Raw genomic sequence first — 19702 nt, 5'->3', positions numbered from 1 at the left:
TCATGTTTCAAGTTGTGACGGTCCGAGTTTCTTGATAAAATCGGTTTCACAGACTTTTTCCAGTTTTCTAACATCAAAGGGACAGCGCGTCCTGTTGCTTTCAAACGGTTGCAAAAGCTCGTGTTTCCCAACAGTTGAAAGCCATAAAACTTTAGTTGACATGTACGCAGTGTCTCTCCGTGGGAATGGTGACATCTGCTCACCCTTAGACAGTGTTGTTTTCCCCTGGAGCCAGCTTTGTGTAGAAGGCAGCATAACTGTATGTTAACGGAAGCAGTGGCAATTACAGCGTTCTTCGAATGCAGTGTCGGACGCACATGTGCTTTTGGTTTGGCGTACGTGACTGGCCCGGACTGTGACATGGCGCGGAAAGGTTATATAAACCATGGGTGACTTCGAGAGAGAGGGAGAGAGGGAGACAGTCGCCGAAACAGTCAGTCGTAGTTTGCGACGAGGATCGGAACCTGCAATCGACGACCGCAGTCGTCGAGATGTGATCGAGAGCGGGAGCTCGGACGGATGCCCGGAAGGACATGGACGACGGCGTCGCCTTGAGGATTGGAACCCACCTTCGACCTGGGGGTCCGTCCCCGAAGTATCCTTCCACCAGCGCTGACGTCCGGGCAACCGAAGTTAGGACCAAGAGGCCAAGCGGGCGGTGACTGACCGGAAAGAGATACACCCGACGACGATGTGGCGAGCGAAGAGACGGATCGACGAGGGCGGTAGCCGAGCTCCTGGGATCGAGCCTCCAAGTGGGACGGTAGACCTGCCGCCAAGTCGCCGTCTCGCTATTGTTTGACCCGGGCGTGGACCAAGAATGGAGACCAGAGCGGATGAAGATCGACTGAAGCAGCAACCGAAAGCCACAGCATGGAAAGCAGGCCGCGTAGGTCACTGTCGAAGTCGCCTTCAGAGCTCGTCTGCCACGCCATCGTCCATGGCCTGGTGAAGCTGTGGTGTCGTCAGGGTGCGCAAAATCAGGATCAGTCACTCTTGCCACCTTGTTGTCTCTCCCACGTTTGCACATCATCCTCGGGATTTGTTTGGCCGCGATTTGCGTAATCATTAATTTAAAGCAGATCATGTCTTAAATTGTGTTCGCTTGATATCATGTGTGTTGTTGCCGCGATTTGTATTATTCATCATACGAACTGAATTATGGCGTAGTGCTTAGTTTTATTCATTAAGTCTCGTTTTGTTGTTGTTTACCAAGTGCTTGGTGTTATTCCTTCTCGCCTCTGCGGGTGCCCACGTTGAGTGTATCCCATTTATCCCATTTTCTTGGTGAATTTTGTGATCCGTCCCCTTCGGCATCCGAAACGAGGGACGTCACAAAGTATACTATTACCGAAAATCGCAGATTCGTGGTGAGCGAAATAACCACCCATGTTTCACACTGAATTTAAAAAAAAAAACAAAAAAAAACAAAAAAAAAACACTACAATCTGGAATCCCTAGAACGTTTGCAGTGTGACGCACTGTAAAATAAAAGGGGGCGAATGTGACGAGGAATGATAGATTACCGCTAGAGATCGATTGCGGAGAATTTTTCTTTCTTTTTCCTTGTTTTGAACCTGCAACAAAAATTCCCATTCGCTGAATAAAAACAAATGAACGTCTGAAGGAGTACCATTCTACCGTGCGCGTGCTACATCGTCCCAGAAAAAGAAATCTGACGCAAGTTCGTTGCGACAGGATGTTTTTGTGTGTTGTCACTCTACCGCTACGCTATCCGCGGTACGCCCTGCTCGAGAAGGCCTCTTTTATCTCTGTCAACTGCACCTGAACACGGTTCACTGCCAACCAGTCAGCAACAGTTCCAAGCTTTTGAGAAGTTGGAGATTCAGAGAATTCCAGGGAGTGGAAACCGGCGGAGTAGGTTGTTGTTGTTGTTGTGTTGCAATATATATAAAAAAAATGGGGATTTAAGTCACGACAAAGTCAGACTGGCTATACCCCAGACCACATACGGTGTTTAACGCTGTTCACAGTATCCTTGCAAAAGTAGGCAAAGCAAGGGCATCTAGGGTATACTATGGAGGCCGAGACGAACGGATATACGTCGAGAAATGTGCTCGAACGAACAGGATTTCGCGTTCGTTAGAAGTCTTCTGAATCAAACAAAATACACAAGACATGCTACACTACACGCTGCTCGTTGCTAAATTCCGTAGCTGCATAAAAAAAAGAAAAGAAATAAAGAAAAAAAAACTTAAATTACACCACGAGAGTTCGAATGAACGCAGAATAGTTAAACGAGCAACATAGGGGCAACCAGCACAGGACGCCCCTGAACAGCATATGCAGTAGGCACTGGAGCACTGCACGGGCCGCATGCTTAGGTGCAGCGATTAGTGCAGCGAGCTAGCCAGTGGAGTGTCACAAAAGCGGTGCTCCGCTTTCTGCGTGATACGGGCCTCCTGGGCTCCCTGTGAGCCGTCTTTCTTCTTCTTTTCTTTTTTATTTATTTAGTTGTCTTTTGTTATTCCTTTTTTCTTTCTTGTTTGTTTAGGGAATAGCAAGCCGGATTGCTGCATGGCTGACCTAGCCCATTTCTTTCTTTTTCTGCCAATAAATTCCCCCTCCCCCCAGGCTCGGCCCGAGCCCGGCCTTCAGCTTTTCTTTACCCGCACGGGCCCGGACCGACGGCTCCATACCTGGCCCGGGCCAAGCCTGAAGAATTTGTACGTTTTCTGGCCCGGGCCCAGCCCAAGAAATGTAAATGCTATTCGGCCCGGCCTGGCCGGGCCCAGTGTAGCGGGCTGTAAAAGTTGACCGTGGCTAACTCACAGTGGGGTAACTCACAGTAACACAGCCTCAAGCCCGACCTAACCCCGGCAATGTACAGGCCCGACCCGGCCCGGCCCGTTGTTCTTGATGCCGTTGTTGTTGTTGACGCGCCTGTCGAAGCTAATATATGAGCGCGACACGTTTCTCCAAAGCGGACGCACGGCCAAAACAAAACGAGTTAACGTACCGAACCTAAAGAGTACACCACGCCGAGACTGGCTGGCGAAGCGGGTTCGAATCCCGGCACTGGCTATGCCGTCCGAGGTCTTCCCTGGGCTTTCCGTGAGACTTTCCAGCCGAATGTCGGCACAGTTCGCCCTGAAGCCGGCCCAGTACGCATGCTACCTCCCTGTCCCCCACTTCTTCCTGCTGTCCTCTCTCCATCTGTCCACGTCTGTACGCCGCTCATGGCCACAGCTGCTTCGCGGCACTAACACAGAATTTTAAAAAAATACCACACTGGAAGACATCCCTACGTCCTCTACGGACTCTACTAACCTTGACAATTGAAATATGTCAGCCATCCAAAGAGCCACGCACCTCTTGGTTGCCCGTCGGGTGCGCTAACCACTACGCCATTGCCAGCGTAGCGTAGTGTGCAGCGCACTCGATCGGCAATCTAGAGGTACGTTGGTTCGATTCCCGCCGTGACTTTCTTGATGACTCCCATATTAAATGTTCGTGTTCTTATAGACACCTTGTGGATTGTGTTGCGTTCATCTGTTTTTTTTTAAATTCTGTGTTAATGCCGCGAAGCAACTGTGGCTATGAGCGGCGTACAGATGTGGACATGTGGAGAGAGGACAGCAGGAAGAAGTGGGGGGACATGGGGGTTAGTATGCGTCATGGGCCGACTTGAGGGGAACTGTGCCGACATTCGTCTGGAAAGCCTTCGGAAAACCCAGGGAAAACCTCAGAGAGCAAAGCCGGTGGAAGGATTCCAAGCCACCACCTCCCAGTCTTCAGTGCGACCTTCGTTCCAACCAACGAGTTAACGGGACGCGTTAACGTGCTCGGCCATGCCGCTGGTCCTCTGTTTCTGTCTTTCCAGCCGCGGAACAGTTGCTTTTCATCATCTACTAACACTATTTGCACGGATCATTACTCCGCCGGCTCTAAATAACAGCCATAACACCAACCAACTTGTCGACCTCAGGAGACATCTACTGAATCCGTCTCGCAAAATTGTACACACAAAGGCCATTTGATCAAAAGAAAGTTCACCAACGTGCCACGGGCCCCTTAGCGTGGGCCATCCCCTGTATGGCCCACGAAGCTTTGCACGGCGTTCGATGCACCGATGATGCACGCTTCAGAAGATTTTAGCGACGCCGCCCTCCTTTCCATTCCGGAACCTTCATGCGCAAATCTTGCCAACGGAGCACATCGTGCTCTGTACACCTCAGACTGTTACCATCTTCCACCGTGTACACATGCGGGCGTCAGCTTTGTCCCAGAACGCGCGTCCTCCAAAGGAGCATGTCTTAAATCTGCTGCAATGCTTGTCATCTTCGTTGAATCAATTAAGGATATGATTTGAAACGAGAGGTTGCGATCATCGAAACCCGAGATCAACAAATTGGACGCATTTTCTTCTGAAACAAAGCAGGCGACAGTCGTGTCGCGTTGTGCCAGTTAACATGGTCACGTGCGGAATATGGTCAGGTATAACAATAATACCCGAGATTAGGAATTGAGTACAGAGTATCTGGTTAACGTGCTATTATGTGTTTAGAAAAGTTTTCTTTACAACAACTATTTTCTATTCATTTACAACTATTCGGTGCCATTCTTGTAAACGAGGAATGCACCTTTACTTTTTCTTCTTTTTTCATTTGTAAACTAGCCTTTTCGCGCGCTATACGCAGACTCATTCGACAGCGTGGTGGTGGTGGTGGTGATGGTGGTGGTGGCAGTGGTAGTGGTGGTGATGGAACTGCTTGCCGTAGGCTGGTCACTCAGCCCTCTCCAAATGTGGGGGCTGTCGGACGACTTACTTCCTGTTTCGACACGACTTCTGCTTGGTCCTGTCATATGGTTGCCTCTGGACGACTGTGCCCATAGCACGTGCTAGATCGGAGGGGGGCATACCTATTTATTACGCAGAAAAATACGCAGGAAATGTCAGTAAAACGCAAAGTCGACTTGCTACGCCATTGAAAGCAAAAAAAGCTGAATGACCAAAGCAACATTTCTAGACATAGCGGACGATTTGTCATCAATGCCGAAGTTTTCATTTCTCTTTCTGTCACCGCGACCTGCAGCACCTCGCTGCAATACGACGAATTGCAGAACAGAGATGAAAGAAGTTCGGACGTTGTCGAAAATAAACTGCAGGCATGGACAGCAGAGTCACCTACTCGTCAACTTGCAATTTTGATCCTTTTTATCAGCGTTCTTTTTCTTTAGTTTTCAGTTGACGATTATGTGGAAAGATGTCCTTCATGGGCACCTTCAAATAAATTACTCTTTGACGTATAAAAAGCTCCAGATTATCTGTGCTCGTCCAATTATTTCCTCTCCCCTCGTCTCATACATTCGTTCTTCGTAATTTTAACGAGTCTCAACAAAACTTTCCCTATCAGTATACTTCAGCCGACAACGGTTTCATGCACACGCATGTGCGAGAGAATATAGCCGCCTTTCCTAATATCTACTAACACAGGAAGGAGAGTAAGCATCCAATTTCTTCTCGGGCCAATGTCCATAACGGAAAAAGCATTCCCACACTGCCCGTATAAGCCCTCTGATATGAGCGATAAGAGCGGATCCCATCCAGGCTTCGTGTGTCACTCCCTATTGCTGCAAGAATTGCGCGACAGCGGCCGAGAAATGTTGACATAACCCATACATCGATCCTCTGATGCTATGAGCGGGCTACGTTTACATCGTGCAAGCACCACGACGCGAAGCCTAATCAATGCCAAGTGTAAGAGCAGAAGAGTGCTTCGTGTTCCATCCTTGAAACGCTGAATTAAGGTGCAGAGAGCAGTACCAGCCCATGCTCGAAGAGGGTTTTAAGTTTAAGGGATATGTAAAGTAACGCACGAAAAGAAATAAGCTCTTATACCCGCAAACTTACTGCCGTATTCTCGCTTGGCTCTCAAGGATGCTCTTCGAAGGGATCTGCTTCAAGTGGCTCTCGCGTTATCCGTGGCAGTGCATTCAGCAGGAAGCGCTGCCAATGCTATTGAAAAGCGCACTAGGCTCCAGGTATCCCTCAGGGCGGACAATACGACGATTACCATGCATTCACGCATCCCCGCGGAATGGTCTAGGTGAAGAAACAGCAAAAAGCTGCTCACGGAGCGGATGTTACTTACCGCCACGTCTTATGTTGAGCACATGCACAGAGCAGACGACAGCATCGGTGCTGTCGTCTGCCACGGAATAGAACGAAAAGATGTTCACCACTCATGTTCACGTGGCCGCAGAAAACTGTGGCGTTTTGCGCATCTCTCGCTCGACTATTCTGGGTAATATATACGCTACTTAGAAAACCTGAAATAGTTGAAAAAGGCAGTAAAACGCAAGCCAGCTGGTGTAACGACGTTGATGGGATCATTTCTTAGAGCTTGAGGTGGTGGTAGGGACAGGAACACGATAATTGTTGACCGTGACTTGTGAACCGCAAATGACAGTGAGCTGGATGAATTTTCGATTCTTCAAAAACGATACCATACGAAAAACCTATACCCATTTTTCTAACCCACACTTTTCTAGAACTAACCAGGGAAGGGTAACGGTAACGGAAACAGAAACGGTATATTACCGAAATTGGAGATGGTAACGGAAACGGAAACGCATACCACGGTCCTCCATTACCGGAAACAGAAACGGAAACGAATTTATCGTCCGGTATTGAATTCGGGTAACGGCCATTCCAGTTGTGCGATGACATTTGAGGGACTTTTCGTTTTTCGTTTTTGTATTTTGATGACTCCATTCCCTGTAATGCTCTAAATACTACACGAGAGCATGGAAAGAAATCACAAATTGGATCTCGAGGGTGTATCCCTCACTTTCCAAGCCCCATTCCTCATAACTCCATGACATCAAGACATGACTATACTCCACCATAGCACGAGGATGCCAGCCTATGACTTTTAGTTAGTTATTTTGTACTTTCTTTTTTTTTTTTCAGTGTGGCCATGGCAGTATTATTTACTATTGAGAGCGTCCGCTTATGAATGCGACATTGTATGAAAGTTACGCAGTCTTGAGTTGGTGGACTCTCCCAGTGACTGAAGACTGAAAACATGTTCCTACATATATATATATATATATATATATATATATCTTGCAAGATGTGCGCATCCCAACGACGTAAAATTACTTGTGTAGTGTGTACGCGTGACACCGAAGCAACACTTGTGCAAAACGTGGTGCTGAGAGAGCCGGACGGGCTGTCCTCCCGCAGCTCTGTAACGACCGTTCCATTACCGGAAACAGTAACGGAAACGAAACGGAAATGGAATTGAAAGGCCGGTATCAGAAACGGATAACGGAAACGAAAATATAGCAGTAACGAAAATGGAAACGTTAACCAAAATACGCCCGTTATCCTTCCCTGGACGGCAGTAGAGGCATCCGAACTGTGCTGCGAAAATCTACGCGGGGTGAAGTCCCTTACAGAAGAAGTACAGACAAGATGTGTACGATCTCTTGTTTATAGTACCTATAATGACTTTGATTTTTGCTGATCAATGTAATAATATCAGTGGTACCTGTTACCCAAATATGGTACCGCGATACCGATACTCGTTACTCGAGTACAAAGTAAGGAAGTAAAGATATCGATTCTTTTTAAGGTAATAAAGTACCGCTACATTTACTAAAAAAAACTAACGCGGTACTTTGCCCGATACTTTTGTTGCAAATAAGAAGCTGCATGAAATCTGTAACGTCGAAATCTCGCTTACGTGAACGCTCCTGAAATAAAGTTTTTTCATAAAGGGTTTTCAAATAAAGGGTTTTATATCGGTTTTAGAGTGAACACTCCATTTGGATAATAGCGAGTTGTGCGCAGACTGCTTTGCAACCAAAAAGTTGGATATTTATCGTGCGGCTTGGACACTTTGGTTGACTTTTAGGAATAGCCGGCGCTCAACGTCTTCGTCCGTCGTCCTAGTGCGCTTTCCTGTAAGCGTCTCTGCACAGAAACTGAACGGACGTTCCGCTGAAGTACCACAGCGGGAACTCCTATGTTCCCTTTTTTTTCCTTTTCTTTTCCTTCTTTTTTTTTTAGGTGAACGTTCGGAATAAAACTAAGAAATATGGCCGGTGAACAAAAGGTGGCGGCACTATAAAAGTATCGGTATCGATAACGATACGGAGATCGCGTTACCGTAAATTTGTAACTGAAATTCTTTCCCGATACCGATTTTTCAAATAGTATCGCGTTCATCACTTCGATAGGGTAACGGCGTTACGTACAAGACTGCCAGTTGAGCTACGCACAATATATCGCCAATCGAGCCACACGAAATTTAACGAGGATGACAACCGAGCCGTGTCGCTGTCCACCTGTCGCTGCGCTATAGGATCCTCTCCTTTGCAACTCACGTCGGATGGAAGTACTTCGAATACCTTTCCACTTTCCCCGTTCCCACAATCAAATTCTTTCTATTTCGAATACGTTGTGTTTCCTCTAACGCTTCACTCGCTTCCGGCAGGATGAGACCGGTAATTTTTTTTCTTCTGACATTTCCTCGGTATTCAACCTGTCGCAACTTTTTCTGTCCTTTTTTTTCTTTGTCCTGTCACACTTCCTTCCTTTCTTTTCAGTTGCCCTCCAGGGCAGTGCTCATCCCGTTCCGTTCCTTATTCAGTAATCTCTCACATGTCTGTTCCCTACACATCGATTCAACTAGCTTCATCACCGCTCATCAGTGATTCTCTTTGTTCCGATGCCAATGGGCTACGCGCCACTCTTGAGAAGAACAGGCACAAAGCTATCGACCACGTTCTGACGGAGATGTTACTTGCTGTTCTAGCTCATCCTGGTATTAGTTACTAGCTCACGCTGCTTGCAGCATAATCAGTTACGCATTGTTGCCGTTCTCGCGGCATTTTCTACCATGTATTGATATAATGTATCTACGAGTATGTGTGAGTTCGGCGCGGTGTGTTCCCGCGCAGCAGCAGAGCCTGCGCAGCACAGCGTACTGCTCGCGTCAAGGTTAACTTGAACATCGGTCCAGCCTGCGAAGCGGGAAGAGAGCAACCCTGGCAGCGCCTAGCAGACAACAACGCCTTCGTAACGAAGGTCACCCCCTCTTAGTTGTTCAAGTCAACTCTGATGCGAGCTGTACTGCGTTTTGCATTCTGTTATTACCGTGAATTATATCCCTGTCAGACGTACTAATTTAGTGTCACTTATTTGAAGTGCACTCCGTCCTGTAATGGGAAAAGGGTCAGATATTGGATGGAAATAACAGCGTTTTTATAAACATTTGTGTAACACCATACGAAGCACTTCTGCTACAGCAAGGAGACGGCCTTGCTATGTCTATATTGACCTGTTTCTGTGTGCCAGGTGGCGCCAGTGAGCAGCAACGACTGCAAAAATATGCAACGCGCGGTACTTTAGCAGACGACGTGGCAGTTTCAAATACATGGTCTAGAGTTGTTCGCACTTGGCAATACATGCCGCTTTTTCTGTTGATGTCCTACAGGTTTTGTAGCTCTCTTTGACGCATCACCGCTTGAAACACCTCGGAGAACTCGCTGATGAAACTCCCTATTGTTTGGATCCGTGGCCGCTTGGGCCCCAAATGGCGCTGTGCAAACTTTGCTGCAACAGTCCTATAACGGATATGGGGAGAAGAGGATGTAGGTTAGGTTAGGTTAGGTTAGGTGAGGTGAGGTGAGGTGAGGTGAGGTGAGGTGAGGTGACCCGCACGCGCTCTCTCACTCTATGTGGGCGCCGGCATCAGACAGTGCTGACGAGTGTATTTGGCACTACATCCGCCGCTCTATGGCACTCAGCAGGTGCACAATGAGGCTACATGACGTCACAAAAACGTCACTCATTAGTAATGCCAGGGTTGGAGGCGCTACTTACACTGCTCATGCCGTGAATAACGTTTCGCACGATCGGCAGCTACATCCATACTAATTTTACCGTACAATGCTGAACATGCCGGTCCTTGTCCGATATCTATAGTATCGTATAAGTATAATCGCAGGCGCCACTTTTGAGAAGATGAAGGAGGACATGGACCAGGACCTACTACTATATCTGTAATAGTAGGTCGTGGCATCGACACATAATATTCGATGGCCAATGGTTGGTTGGTCGCATGTTATTACCGAGCGCTCGCCCTACCAGCGGAATAGCGAAGTGCATGATAGTTGCAGTTTGCTTGCATGGAACGGGAATCTGCTCTGACGTCTGTCTTTTCAGAGCCCGCTTACCTGCCCCTGCCCGTCCGGGTGTTTAAAATGCGGTCGGAGGTGGTGCAGTTATGGAGAACTAAGTCGAGAAATATTACTTCGCAGATGGTTCGCCCGCGTAACACGCCCCTATCATCTGCGGAAACATACCCTCAAAGAACTCTTTTTAACCGTAAAACAGCACAAGCTTTATTCTTTGGTGCGTAATAAGCTCAATAACCCACAAGGGTATCAGTCAGCGGCAGGAAAATCGTTATGCCAGTTGGGTGGAAGGAAGATCAAATATTGGAGCCGCCTATAGAAACCTGCACAAAAAGAACCCCCATCTTCATTTTTCTCTGCACTATCCTATTCGAAAGAGCGAAACTCACATTGACGAGGCCAAATATGTGGGGCCGAAAAGCGCAAAAACTGTGTAACCAGAATTTGCTTCCTTCCCGGGCGACGTCGTAGTGTCGTCGACTCAGCGCTTCTTCGTTTCACCCATATTTTATGCTTCGAGCCATTTGTCCGCCGAGAAAGAATATCTTTGTTAACGAGCAGCCCGCTCTTAAATCCTGACCAGATTAAGAATGAGTAATGGCGTTCGTTTATGCTCACGACGTGAGAACCCAGTGAGGGAGGTGAGCTGGGGTACACGTGTTGGGTTTTGCTTCCCTTTAATGGGCTTTAACAAAGAGGGTAAAGATGCAACTACGACCGTGAAAGAACTGAACTAATTAAGGAAAATATATGGACACGTTAAGACCCCACGGGTTTGAAATTGCTGACTTGGCTCCTAATTTGTAAGCGCAACAAATGTTCTTTGGAGATGTGAAGGTCGTAGGAACCTGCTTTTTTTTTATTCCGTGTTAACGCCGCGAAGTAACTGTGGCTATGGAACCTCGAATTCACACGAGCGACATTCCCACGAATACTCCAGAGACAGATGCGTTAAACGTCGAAGCTTTCTGCTGCTATGTGAGCGCGAGCGCTGTACGTCACGTCTTTTCGTGCTCTTCTAACAGGTGAGCCACAAGATATACCGTAGCAGACGACAGGCACGATGGTGTCGTCTGCTATGTGTCGATTTCGCCAGCCCCGATATTCACGCACCGTAAGGATGCTGACAATAGGTTGAGACTGAACTTCTGCTCTGCGAGCAACATTTTTGTTTTTCTTGAATATTCCGTGGAGATGTCGCTGTTGCCAATGGACGGACAACATAACGAAGACAAGAGAGCAGGAACAGCTATGCAGAGGCTAAAGCACATTAACATTCGTATTCGTGGTTACTTACTGTTATCTTATGACGAATTCGACTGGTCGATCTGCAGCGGCTTCTTTCTTTCTTTTTTATTTTTTTTTACTACGAGGCGGAGAAGGCGCGTTTCACTGGTTGAAGTATTGGATCTGCATGTTTCACTGGTCGTTTGAGTCAACTCTCACCGCGACAGAGCGCTATTGCTCTGCTAAAAAAGCTCGGCTTCAACCGCAACTGCAACGAATCACTGTCGTCGCTTCCTGTTCTTGACGAGTTTGCTCGCTCAGTTTTTCGGATGTGAGCGAAAACTTCCGCCAGACTCTCGGTCGCAGCGTGGTTCTCTTTCGCTGGTGGATTCGAATGTGGTCCCTCCGTGCCGGATTTTGTTGCTCTGCAGCGGACTCGGATGTTCGCCGTAGGCCGACCCGTTGAATTAGATATTACGTCACCAATCACCTAAGTGGCGTAGACTGCGGATATGTTTTCTTGGCCAGAATCGCTGAGCTTCCTGGATTATAAGCGACGACCTTCACCAAGCTCTCAGTTTGGACTGTGATTTTTCTTTCCCTCTCTCTCTCTCTCTCTCTCGTTGGTGGATTCGGAATGTGTCATTCCGTGCCATATACTTTCTTGCTCCGATTGATGTCCTCGCTCTACACAGACCAGTGGAATTCACCAGTAAATAAGTCGGCAATGTCCGCTGGAGAGATTATGACTACGGCGAGTCTATCAGATCTGCGACCGGTCTGCCACATGAAGACTACGCCTTGTATCAGCGTCATCAAAACACCAGAGTATGGCAATATGAAGTCCAATCTGACGGTCATATCAGGTCATGTGTTTCGCGGAAACGGGCCTTACTGCGTGAAGACCTCCCTGACTCTGCTTTGAAGGATGCCGACCCATACTGCATGACAGCCTTCCTATCATTCACGACTTCAACCCTATATAGTTGCCCTTTATCTTCATCTATACTGTCAACCTCTGTCCCTACTCATTGCGGTCTACCAACACAAGCACCGCCACGTCACGCGTGTCAAATTATAAAGTGAGTTTAAATAAAATCCGCGTTGCATAAAAAAACAATATTTTCCGCAGAATTCAATTACCTAATATCCTGAAGACGCAAAGTTTAGCACGGACAGCCACTTTAAGAATGCCTTGTTCTTCCAGTCGAGAGACTGATCGGCTAGCGACCTGACCTCCCTCTCTGCTGGTGTGAGACCGCGTCGTCCAATTCTTCTTACACGCCAGCCGTAGAGACCAGTATACAGCCACCGTCAGAATGATAAATTGCGAGTTTAAACGGGGTTCCTCGACGTCACATTGCACGTTCCCTGCTCCCCTTCTGTGTGAGGGAGAACACGATAAGAACAGCATTTCGCATAAGATATGACCCGACCGAAGGCGGTGGACTTCGAAGCTGTAGGGTCCCGCAAAAGAGCGAGATAGTCGGATCATCCACGTATCATATGTGCTAGGCGCATCGTATTTTTCGATCGGACCCATAGATCGGCCCCCCAGCACAGGCGAGGAGTATTTTTGTTTGTTCAGTAATGAAATTAAGGAATCGTGCGAGAACCGGTACATATTTGATATTCACTGCTGATTTTCCTGCATATTTGATGTGGTGAGTGCTCTGATCTAGCGCTTTGTTGCGCGCAAACGCGAAGGAATGAACGACTTACATAATGACCTATCATATTATCGTTCGCACTCACAAAGAACAAAGAAAAACAAAAAAATTGCACGTCGCCCATGATGCACGCGCCGTAAAGCCCCGAAATCATCACACAAGCCGCGACAGAAGAGAAGCACGGTTTTGATTGTATCTCGTTACGGCCGAAGTCTCATTACGGCCAAAGTCTCAATACGGCCGAAAGTAGTCGGCTTTGAGCAACTGTGACGGTCCGTGGACGCCGATCAAGACGTGCCTGCGCTGGCGCGCGCCACCCCGCCTGCCAGCCAGTTCTACCGGCACCATCCTAGTCACGACCATCTACCCGCTTGGACATTCCATCATCGCCGGTCAGGACTCAATTAGAGGGACACCATCTCCTCTACATTTGAATTGACGTCGTCGGGCCGCCACACAACGGTCTATTCTTGGGGGGGGGGGGGATTTTTTGAGACAAAGAAAAGAGGATGAAAGGTCAGACTACTTTGGGCTACGTACATGTATTATGGCAGAAGACGACCTGCACCCTTCTTTCATCGCCTTTTCCTTTTCGTTGCTTGGCTTGTATACGCATAGCTGATCCACGTAGACGTAGCCGGTTTCTCCACTGCTCTTATGCCGACTTACTCACTAACGAACTATGGATTGATTGATTGATTGATTTTAAAAGAAAAAAATGGAGATGGTAGTCTCGAGCCACTCGGGACTGGCTACTCCAGGACGCGTTATTAATAAAAGAAAGGGAGACTACACTAACCTCGACGCTTTGAAACGCTTTGAAAGAATAAATGAGAACATCATCACCTAGCTTGGCACCAAAAGCGAAGCCTCAAGGCACTAAAAACAAAGAGCGTCACAATGTGTCAAAGAGGTCCGTCGAGACGAGAAATTGCACAAGGGCCGCATGGCAGGTATGAGCTGATTTGCTGGCCAGCACCCAAGAACCTTTTCGGTGGAGTATGGCCGATTATCCAGGCGAGACAGGGACGACACAAGGGTACATCGGTACGCACTGTACCTCGGGCAGTCTTGGAGTATATGATCCACGTCCTCAACTGTCACACGTGGTGCAACTCTTTATTCCTCGTCTTTCTCTTTTCCATCTCGCGAGCCTATACAGAGCGCTCGTCGTCGTTAACACCATTACATCTCCCCTTTCTCAAGTCAGTCTAAAAGAACCCAGTCAACATTACACAAAAGATATTTTGTCCCAAAACTCAAAACCCAAACTCTTCCTTGACTCTTCTTGAAATGTCCTTGCATGATACGGAGCCACAGATTACTCTTCTAGGGGGTATCTCCGAGGGCTTCGACGTTGTCTGGTGCTTCGACGAACTGGTACTGACTCCGTGGCTGGACCCGACCGTGGTTCGTTCTCGGGAGTGGAAGCAGGTTGCTGCTGCTGACATTGCGATGATCTAAGATGCTCCCGAGTACGACGAAGCTCAGCACCGTCGCTCGTCCTTATGATGTAGGACCTTGGTGCCCCGGCGGACCCCACAACTGTTGCTGGTGCCCAAGTCTTGACTTTGCTGTTGTAGGCTGTCACTGGACTATCCGGCAGCAGTTGAGGCAGCTGTCTAGTTCCTCTGTTGTAGTAGACCTGCTGACGTTGGCGGAGATGCTGAAGCCGTGATACCACATCCTTTGGCTGTACCAGGCTTGGTTGCAGACATGCTGAATGTACCGGAAGAAGTGTCCGGGTGCTCCTTCCCATCAAGCGTTGTACTGGTGATTTTAACACCTTGTCCCGCGGAGTATTTCTCCACTCGAGCAGAGCAGTCTTGAATTCTGTGCTCTCATAGGCGTACTTGCTTAGTAGTTTCTTCGCTTCCCTCACTGCTCGTTCAGCCATGCCGTTAGACCTCGGGTAATGAGGGCTAGAAGTAATGTGCGTGACTCCGAGGAACCTCATGCCTTCTCGGAACTCATGGCTGCCGAAAGGTGGGCCATTATCGCTCAGAAACCTTACTGGAATTCCATGCGTGGTGAACACGTCTGTGCATATGGCTACCACCTCTTTCGCTGTAGATCGCTTTAGTGGTTTGACTTCGTAGTAGAAAGAGTAGTAGTCCACAAGGATCAAGAACTCTCTTCCACCCTGGCTGAAAAGGTCAGCGCCGATAACCTGCCATGGCAACTTAGGGAGTTCATGGCTTATCATAGGAAGTCTCTCGTTTCGTGGTCGATGCTTCTCACATAGAGCGCAGTTTCTTGCTAGTTGTTCAATCTCAGACGTGATCCCGGGCCAGAACATGACGTCCCGCGCTCTCTCCTTCATCTTTTCTTCTCCACAGTGTGAAGCATGCAACAGCTTTAGTGTGATTTGCCGCATTCCCTTTGGGATGATTAGTCTGTTGGAACGAAACAGCAGACCATCCTGCGCGTGAATTTCTTCCTTGTAGGTCCAGTACTGACGCACCTCGTTGTCAACTTCGTTTTTATTGTTAGGCCATGCTGTTTCGACGTATTTTCGGATCTTCTGCAGCTGGCTATCACGTTGTGTCGCTCGCGATATTTCCGCTATTTTTTCGTCGGAAACATCGAGGTATTGAAGTACGTTTACATAGAAGTGCTCCTCTTCTCTCAGGCATTCCTGCTTCGGAAAGCGTGATAAAGCATCTGCAATGAACATTTCCTTTCCAGGTTTGTATACAACGTTAATCGGGTATTTTTGAAGTGCGAGCCTCATTCTTTGTAGACGAAGTGGACATCCGTGGAGAGGCTTCTTGAAAATGGTTTCCAACGGCTTGTGGTCGGACTCGACCTTTACGCTGGGTTGTCCGAAGATGTACTCGTGGAACTTCTCGCAGCCGTGTACAATGGCGACCATCTCCTTTTCAATTTGTGCATATCTTTGTTGAGTCTCCGTAAGGGAACGGGAGGAATACGCAACGGGATGCCCTTCTTGTGTTAAGACAGCTCCAACTCCATCCTGGCTAGCGTCGACTGAGAGCGTCACAGGCTTGTGTGCTTGAAAGTACGCTAAAACCGGTGCCTTCGTCAACGCTTCGCGTAGCTCTTTGAAGCTGTCTTTGTGTCTGGTTGACCATTCCCAAATTGTATCTGTTTTGAGCAGTTCACGTAGCGGTGCCGACACTTGTGATGCATTGGGGATGAATCTTGACACGAAGTTGATCATGCCCAGGAAGGTGCGAAGTTCCTTGACATTTGTTGGCTCAGTAACGGCGAGAATATCCTCGACTCGCCTTGGATCCACAGCAAGTCCTTCTGACGTGATCATTTGTCCCAAGTACCGTACTTGCTGTTGAAGGAAACAACATTTCCTGATGTTTAGTTTGAGGTTTACATCCCTGCATCGCTCCAGCAGCCTCATAAGGCGTTGATCATGCTCAGCCTTGGTCCCTCCCCAGACAAGGATGTCGTCCATTACGACATCGACACCGTCGAGATCCTGTAGGACCCTGTGCATAGCTCGCTGGAAGACTTCAGGAGCTGTTGAAATCCCAAACGGCATCCTTAGGAAACGGTATCGCCCAAACGGTGTGCTCATAGTACAGATGTATGAGGAGTCCTTGTCGAGCTGAATTTGCCAAAAGCCAGACGATGCGTCAAGTGTCGAAAAGTACTTTGCCTTTCCCAGACGCGGCGCGATATCTTCGAGTGTCGCCATGGGGTAGTGTTCCCGAAGGAGCGCCTTGTTGAGATCTGCGGGATCAAGACAGATCCTGACCTTATCTTTCTTGACCACGACCACCATGTTGCTCGCCCACTCGGTAGGTTCCGTCACCTTGGCGATTACTCCGTCGGCTTCCATGTGGTCGAGTTCGCGCTTGACTTTGTCTTTCAGTGCAACGGCAATCCGCCTTGCTGGTTTTACAACTCCTTTTGCATGGGGTGTTAACTTCATGTGGTACTGTACCCCTTTTAGCTTTCCAAGGCCTTCAAAGACGTCCCGATAAGGTTGTGCTGGTCCGTACAAGTGATGTTCGTCGCTTGTTTTTGTAGCAACTGCCGAATGCACTGTGCGCTGGATCAGACCTAGTTCTTCCGACGCTTTCCCACTCAGGGTAAGCGGTACCTCTTGTGGTACGACGAAGAACAGCACCTTTGTGCTTTGGCCGTTACATGATGCTTGCAGAGGAATCCTGCCAGCGGCCTTTTGCTTGAAGCCAAAGAAGGTGTTCAACGTAACGTTGCATTTTGTAGTCTTCTTGTTAGTGACTTTTCTCAACTGTCCGGCTGAGATTACGGAACAATTGGCACCAGTGTCTACTCTGCAGTTTAGTTTCACGTTCTCGATCGTAACCTCAGCAGACCAGAGATCGCTCGATGCGACGTTATTTACGGACAGCATTTGCAAGAAGTAAGTGTCTTCTTCACGTTCCACTTCAAGGACCTGTTTTGCCTTCGGCTTCCTTCTATATTTCTTTCGTTGTCCTTTGCTTCTGCACACACTGGCGAAGTGGTTAAGTTTACCGCAGCTCTTGCATTCCTTGCCTTGCGCCGGACATGCATCTTTATCGTGCGTATATCCACACTTCGAACAAGTTCTCGTTCGCTTCGTGACCGCGTGAACTTCCTTCACTTCATCTTTTTCCTTCTGGATATCGTCAAACTGCTGCTTGCTGAGCTCTCTCATCCGACATGTTTCTATAACCTTCTCACATGACGGATTTTCCGAGATCAGCCTTTGCTGAAGTTTCTTGTCGCGAACTCCAAGGATTATGCGGCTACGCAGCATGCGTTTTTCCAAGGTCCCGAACTCGCAGCTAGCAGCGAGTATCCGAAGCTCTGTCAGCCACTCGTCAAATCGCTCCCCTTCTTTCTGGTTTCGCGATCCGAACAGAAATTCGTGGTACGTTAAATTGAGCGTCGGTTTGCAGTGCTCTTCGAGTTTCTGGATAAGCTTGTCGACATCGTCACGGTCCGCTTCCGTTTCAAACTGTAGCGTATTGCATATCTTCCTGCCTTCTTCACCCAGTATAACCAAGAAGGTCGCGGCCTGAACTTCCTTTGGCTGCGCCTTTAGATTTGTAGCTGTAGAGAAGAGTCTAAACTCGCCTTTCCACAACTTCCAAGCTTTCCAAAGATCGCCGGTAACATCGAGTGGCTTGGGCGGAGGCAGGATACTTGTCATCGTTGCTGCTACCAACGTTGAAGTCATCGGCGTAGTAGTCGTTTCCATTGCGAACTTCTGCCAGCTAGGGCTAATCCTTTCGCTTCGAACGCTGGCCACGTCGTTGACGTAACACCGCTGCCACCATGTCACACGTGGTGCAACTCTTTATTCCTCGTCTTTCTCTTTTCCATCTCGCGAGCCTATACAGAGCGCTCGTCGTCGTTAACACCATTACACCAGCCGGTACATCACCGGCAGCCGGTTTACATCACACAGACTGCAGTTGGGGGACGGGATCATGCCGAGCTTAAACAAAAGTCGTCCACTGTATGGCACGTTGAGGCGAAGCCTATAGATGAGCGACGTGATGGGTCGAGGAAGCGCTGACGGCATATAAAAACGGATATCTGGGTCCACCTTGCGCAGGAACGACGTAGAAGGGACACTTCTACGCCAGTGTTCACTCGTCTCGAAGTCCACAGGTTTTCTCTGTTGGACTACACGACAAATGGCCGGCAAAGCAACCGTATAGTCGTCGGTAGTCGTCGGCCTGTGTGCGGTATTCTGTCGCTCGTAGTCGCCTCCATAGACCCGATCTTCAAGTTTCACATAGCGATCGTTATCGTTATGTTTAAAGTTGGCGCGCTCCAAAGCCGCTGCGGTAGGCTCGCGCAAGAGCTCGTGGCGAATCACGGGCCGAAGTTGAAGATCGTGCCCCGGTGCTTTACTGGAAGCGACTTTACCGCACTGGATAGCCGTCCCTTTAATATTTCGACGGGATTGGACACTCGGCCGTCACCCCATAGGCGACGAGCTCTAGATCCTTTATATCCTTTCCTCAACGGATATCGGGGCGGACAATGTGTTTTGACTTTTTGGGTTCCCAGGCTCCTCATAGGTTCTTAGGCTCCTGGATCCTATCTCTGGCAGTCAGTATGCCTTCAGAGTCGCACACAACCTCCTACACTTGTTTCTTATACTTTCTTTCTTCGTTACTTTTTATTAGCATGAAGCACGCATATGTAGGTGCTATGGAGTTGCCGACGTCATTTTGATACCGATTACATTACACCTCCACGCTTCCTTTTCTCTCTCTCTCTCTCTCTCTGATGCTGTACTTCGGGACAGGTCAGCTCCGCCAGCAAATCTAGACCTCTCTGATTGACTTTAGCGGGCACATGACGCTTCCGAGTCGCAATGTAGCCCGTTCGCATCAGAGCCGTAGCGAGACAAGTTTGCGCCCAGGGCAGGGTAAATCTCAAGCGCCCCCCCCCTCCATCCCGCCCCCCCCCCCCACTGCCGTCAGAAGCCCTGTAAACAAAAATATTAAAACGCTTATTTGCACTGCCGAGATCGTAAATTCAAACCCCCCCCCTCCCCGTCGCTACGGCTCTGGCTCGCACGCCTCAAACTGTTACTTCTACACTAATCACTTTGTGAAAACACCCGTCGGAGGCGACATATACTCAGAGCACATTTCCACGTCGTTAGAGCAAACACGTAAAAT

The 19702-nt window shown here is 48.5% G+C and overlaps 2 protein-coding genes across 4 annotated transcripts in view; one reads left to right on the top strand and one right to left on the bottom strand.

Annotated features, from left to right (window-relative positions):
- Positions 1 to 19702, top strand: part of LOC135400859 (glutamate [NMDA] receptor subunit 1-like) — a 249362-nt gene that overhangs the window by 26199 nt on the left and 203461 nt on the right. The window lies entirely within an intron of this gene.
- On the bottom strand, positions 14392 to 18213 carry LOC135400568 (uncharacterized protein K02A2.6-like). The gene has a single exon (XM_064632402.1). It carries the CDS (start codon positions 18211 to 18213, stop codon positions 14392 to 14394), a length of 3822 nt encoding a protein of 1273 aa, XP_064488472.1.

Source organism: Ornithodoros turicata, chromosome 7 (assembly GCF_037126465.1).
Source record: "Ornithodoros turicata isolate Travis chromosome 7, ASM3712646v1, whole genome shotgun sequence".
Classification (NCBI taxonomy): domain Eukaryota; kingdom Metazoa; phylum Arthropoda; class Arachnida; order Ixodida; family Argasidae; genus Ornithodoros; species Ornithodoros turicata.
This window is presented reverse-complemented; position numbering and strand designations above follow the sequence as displayed.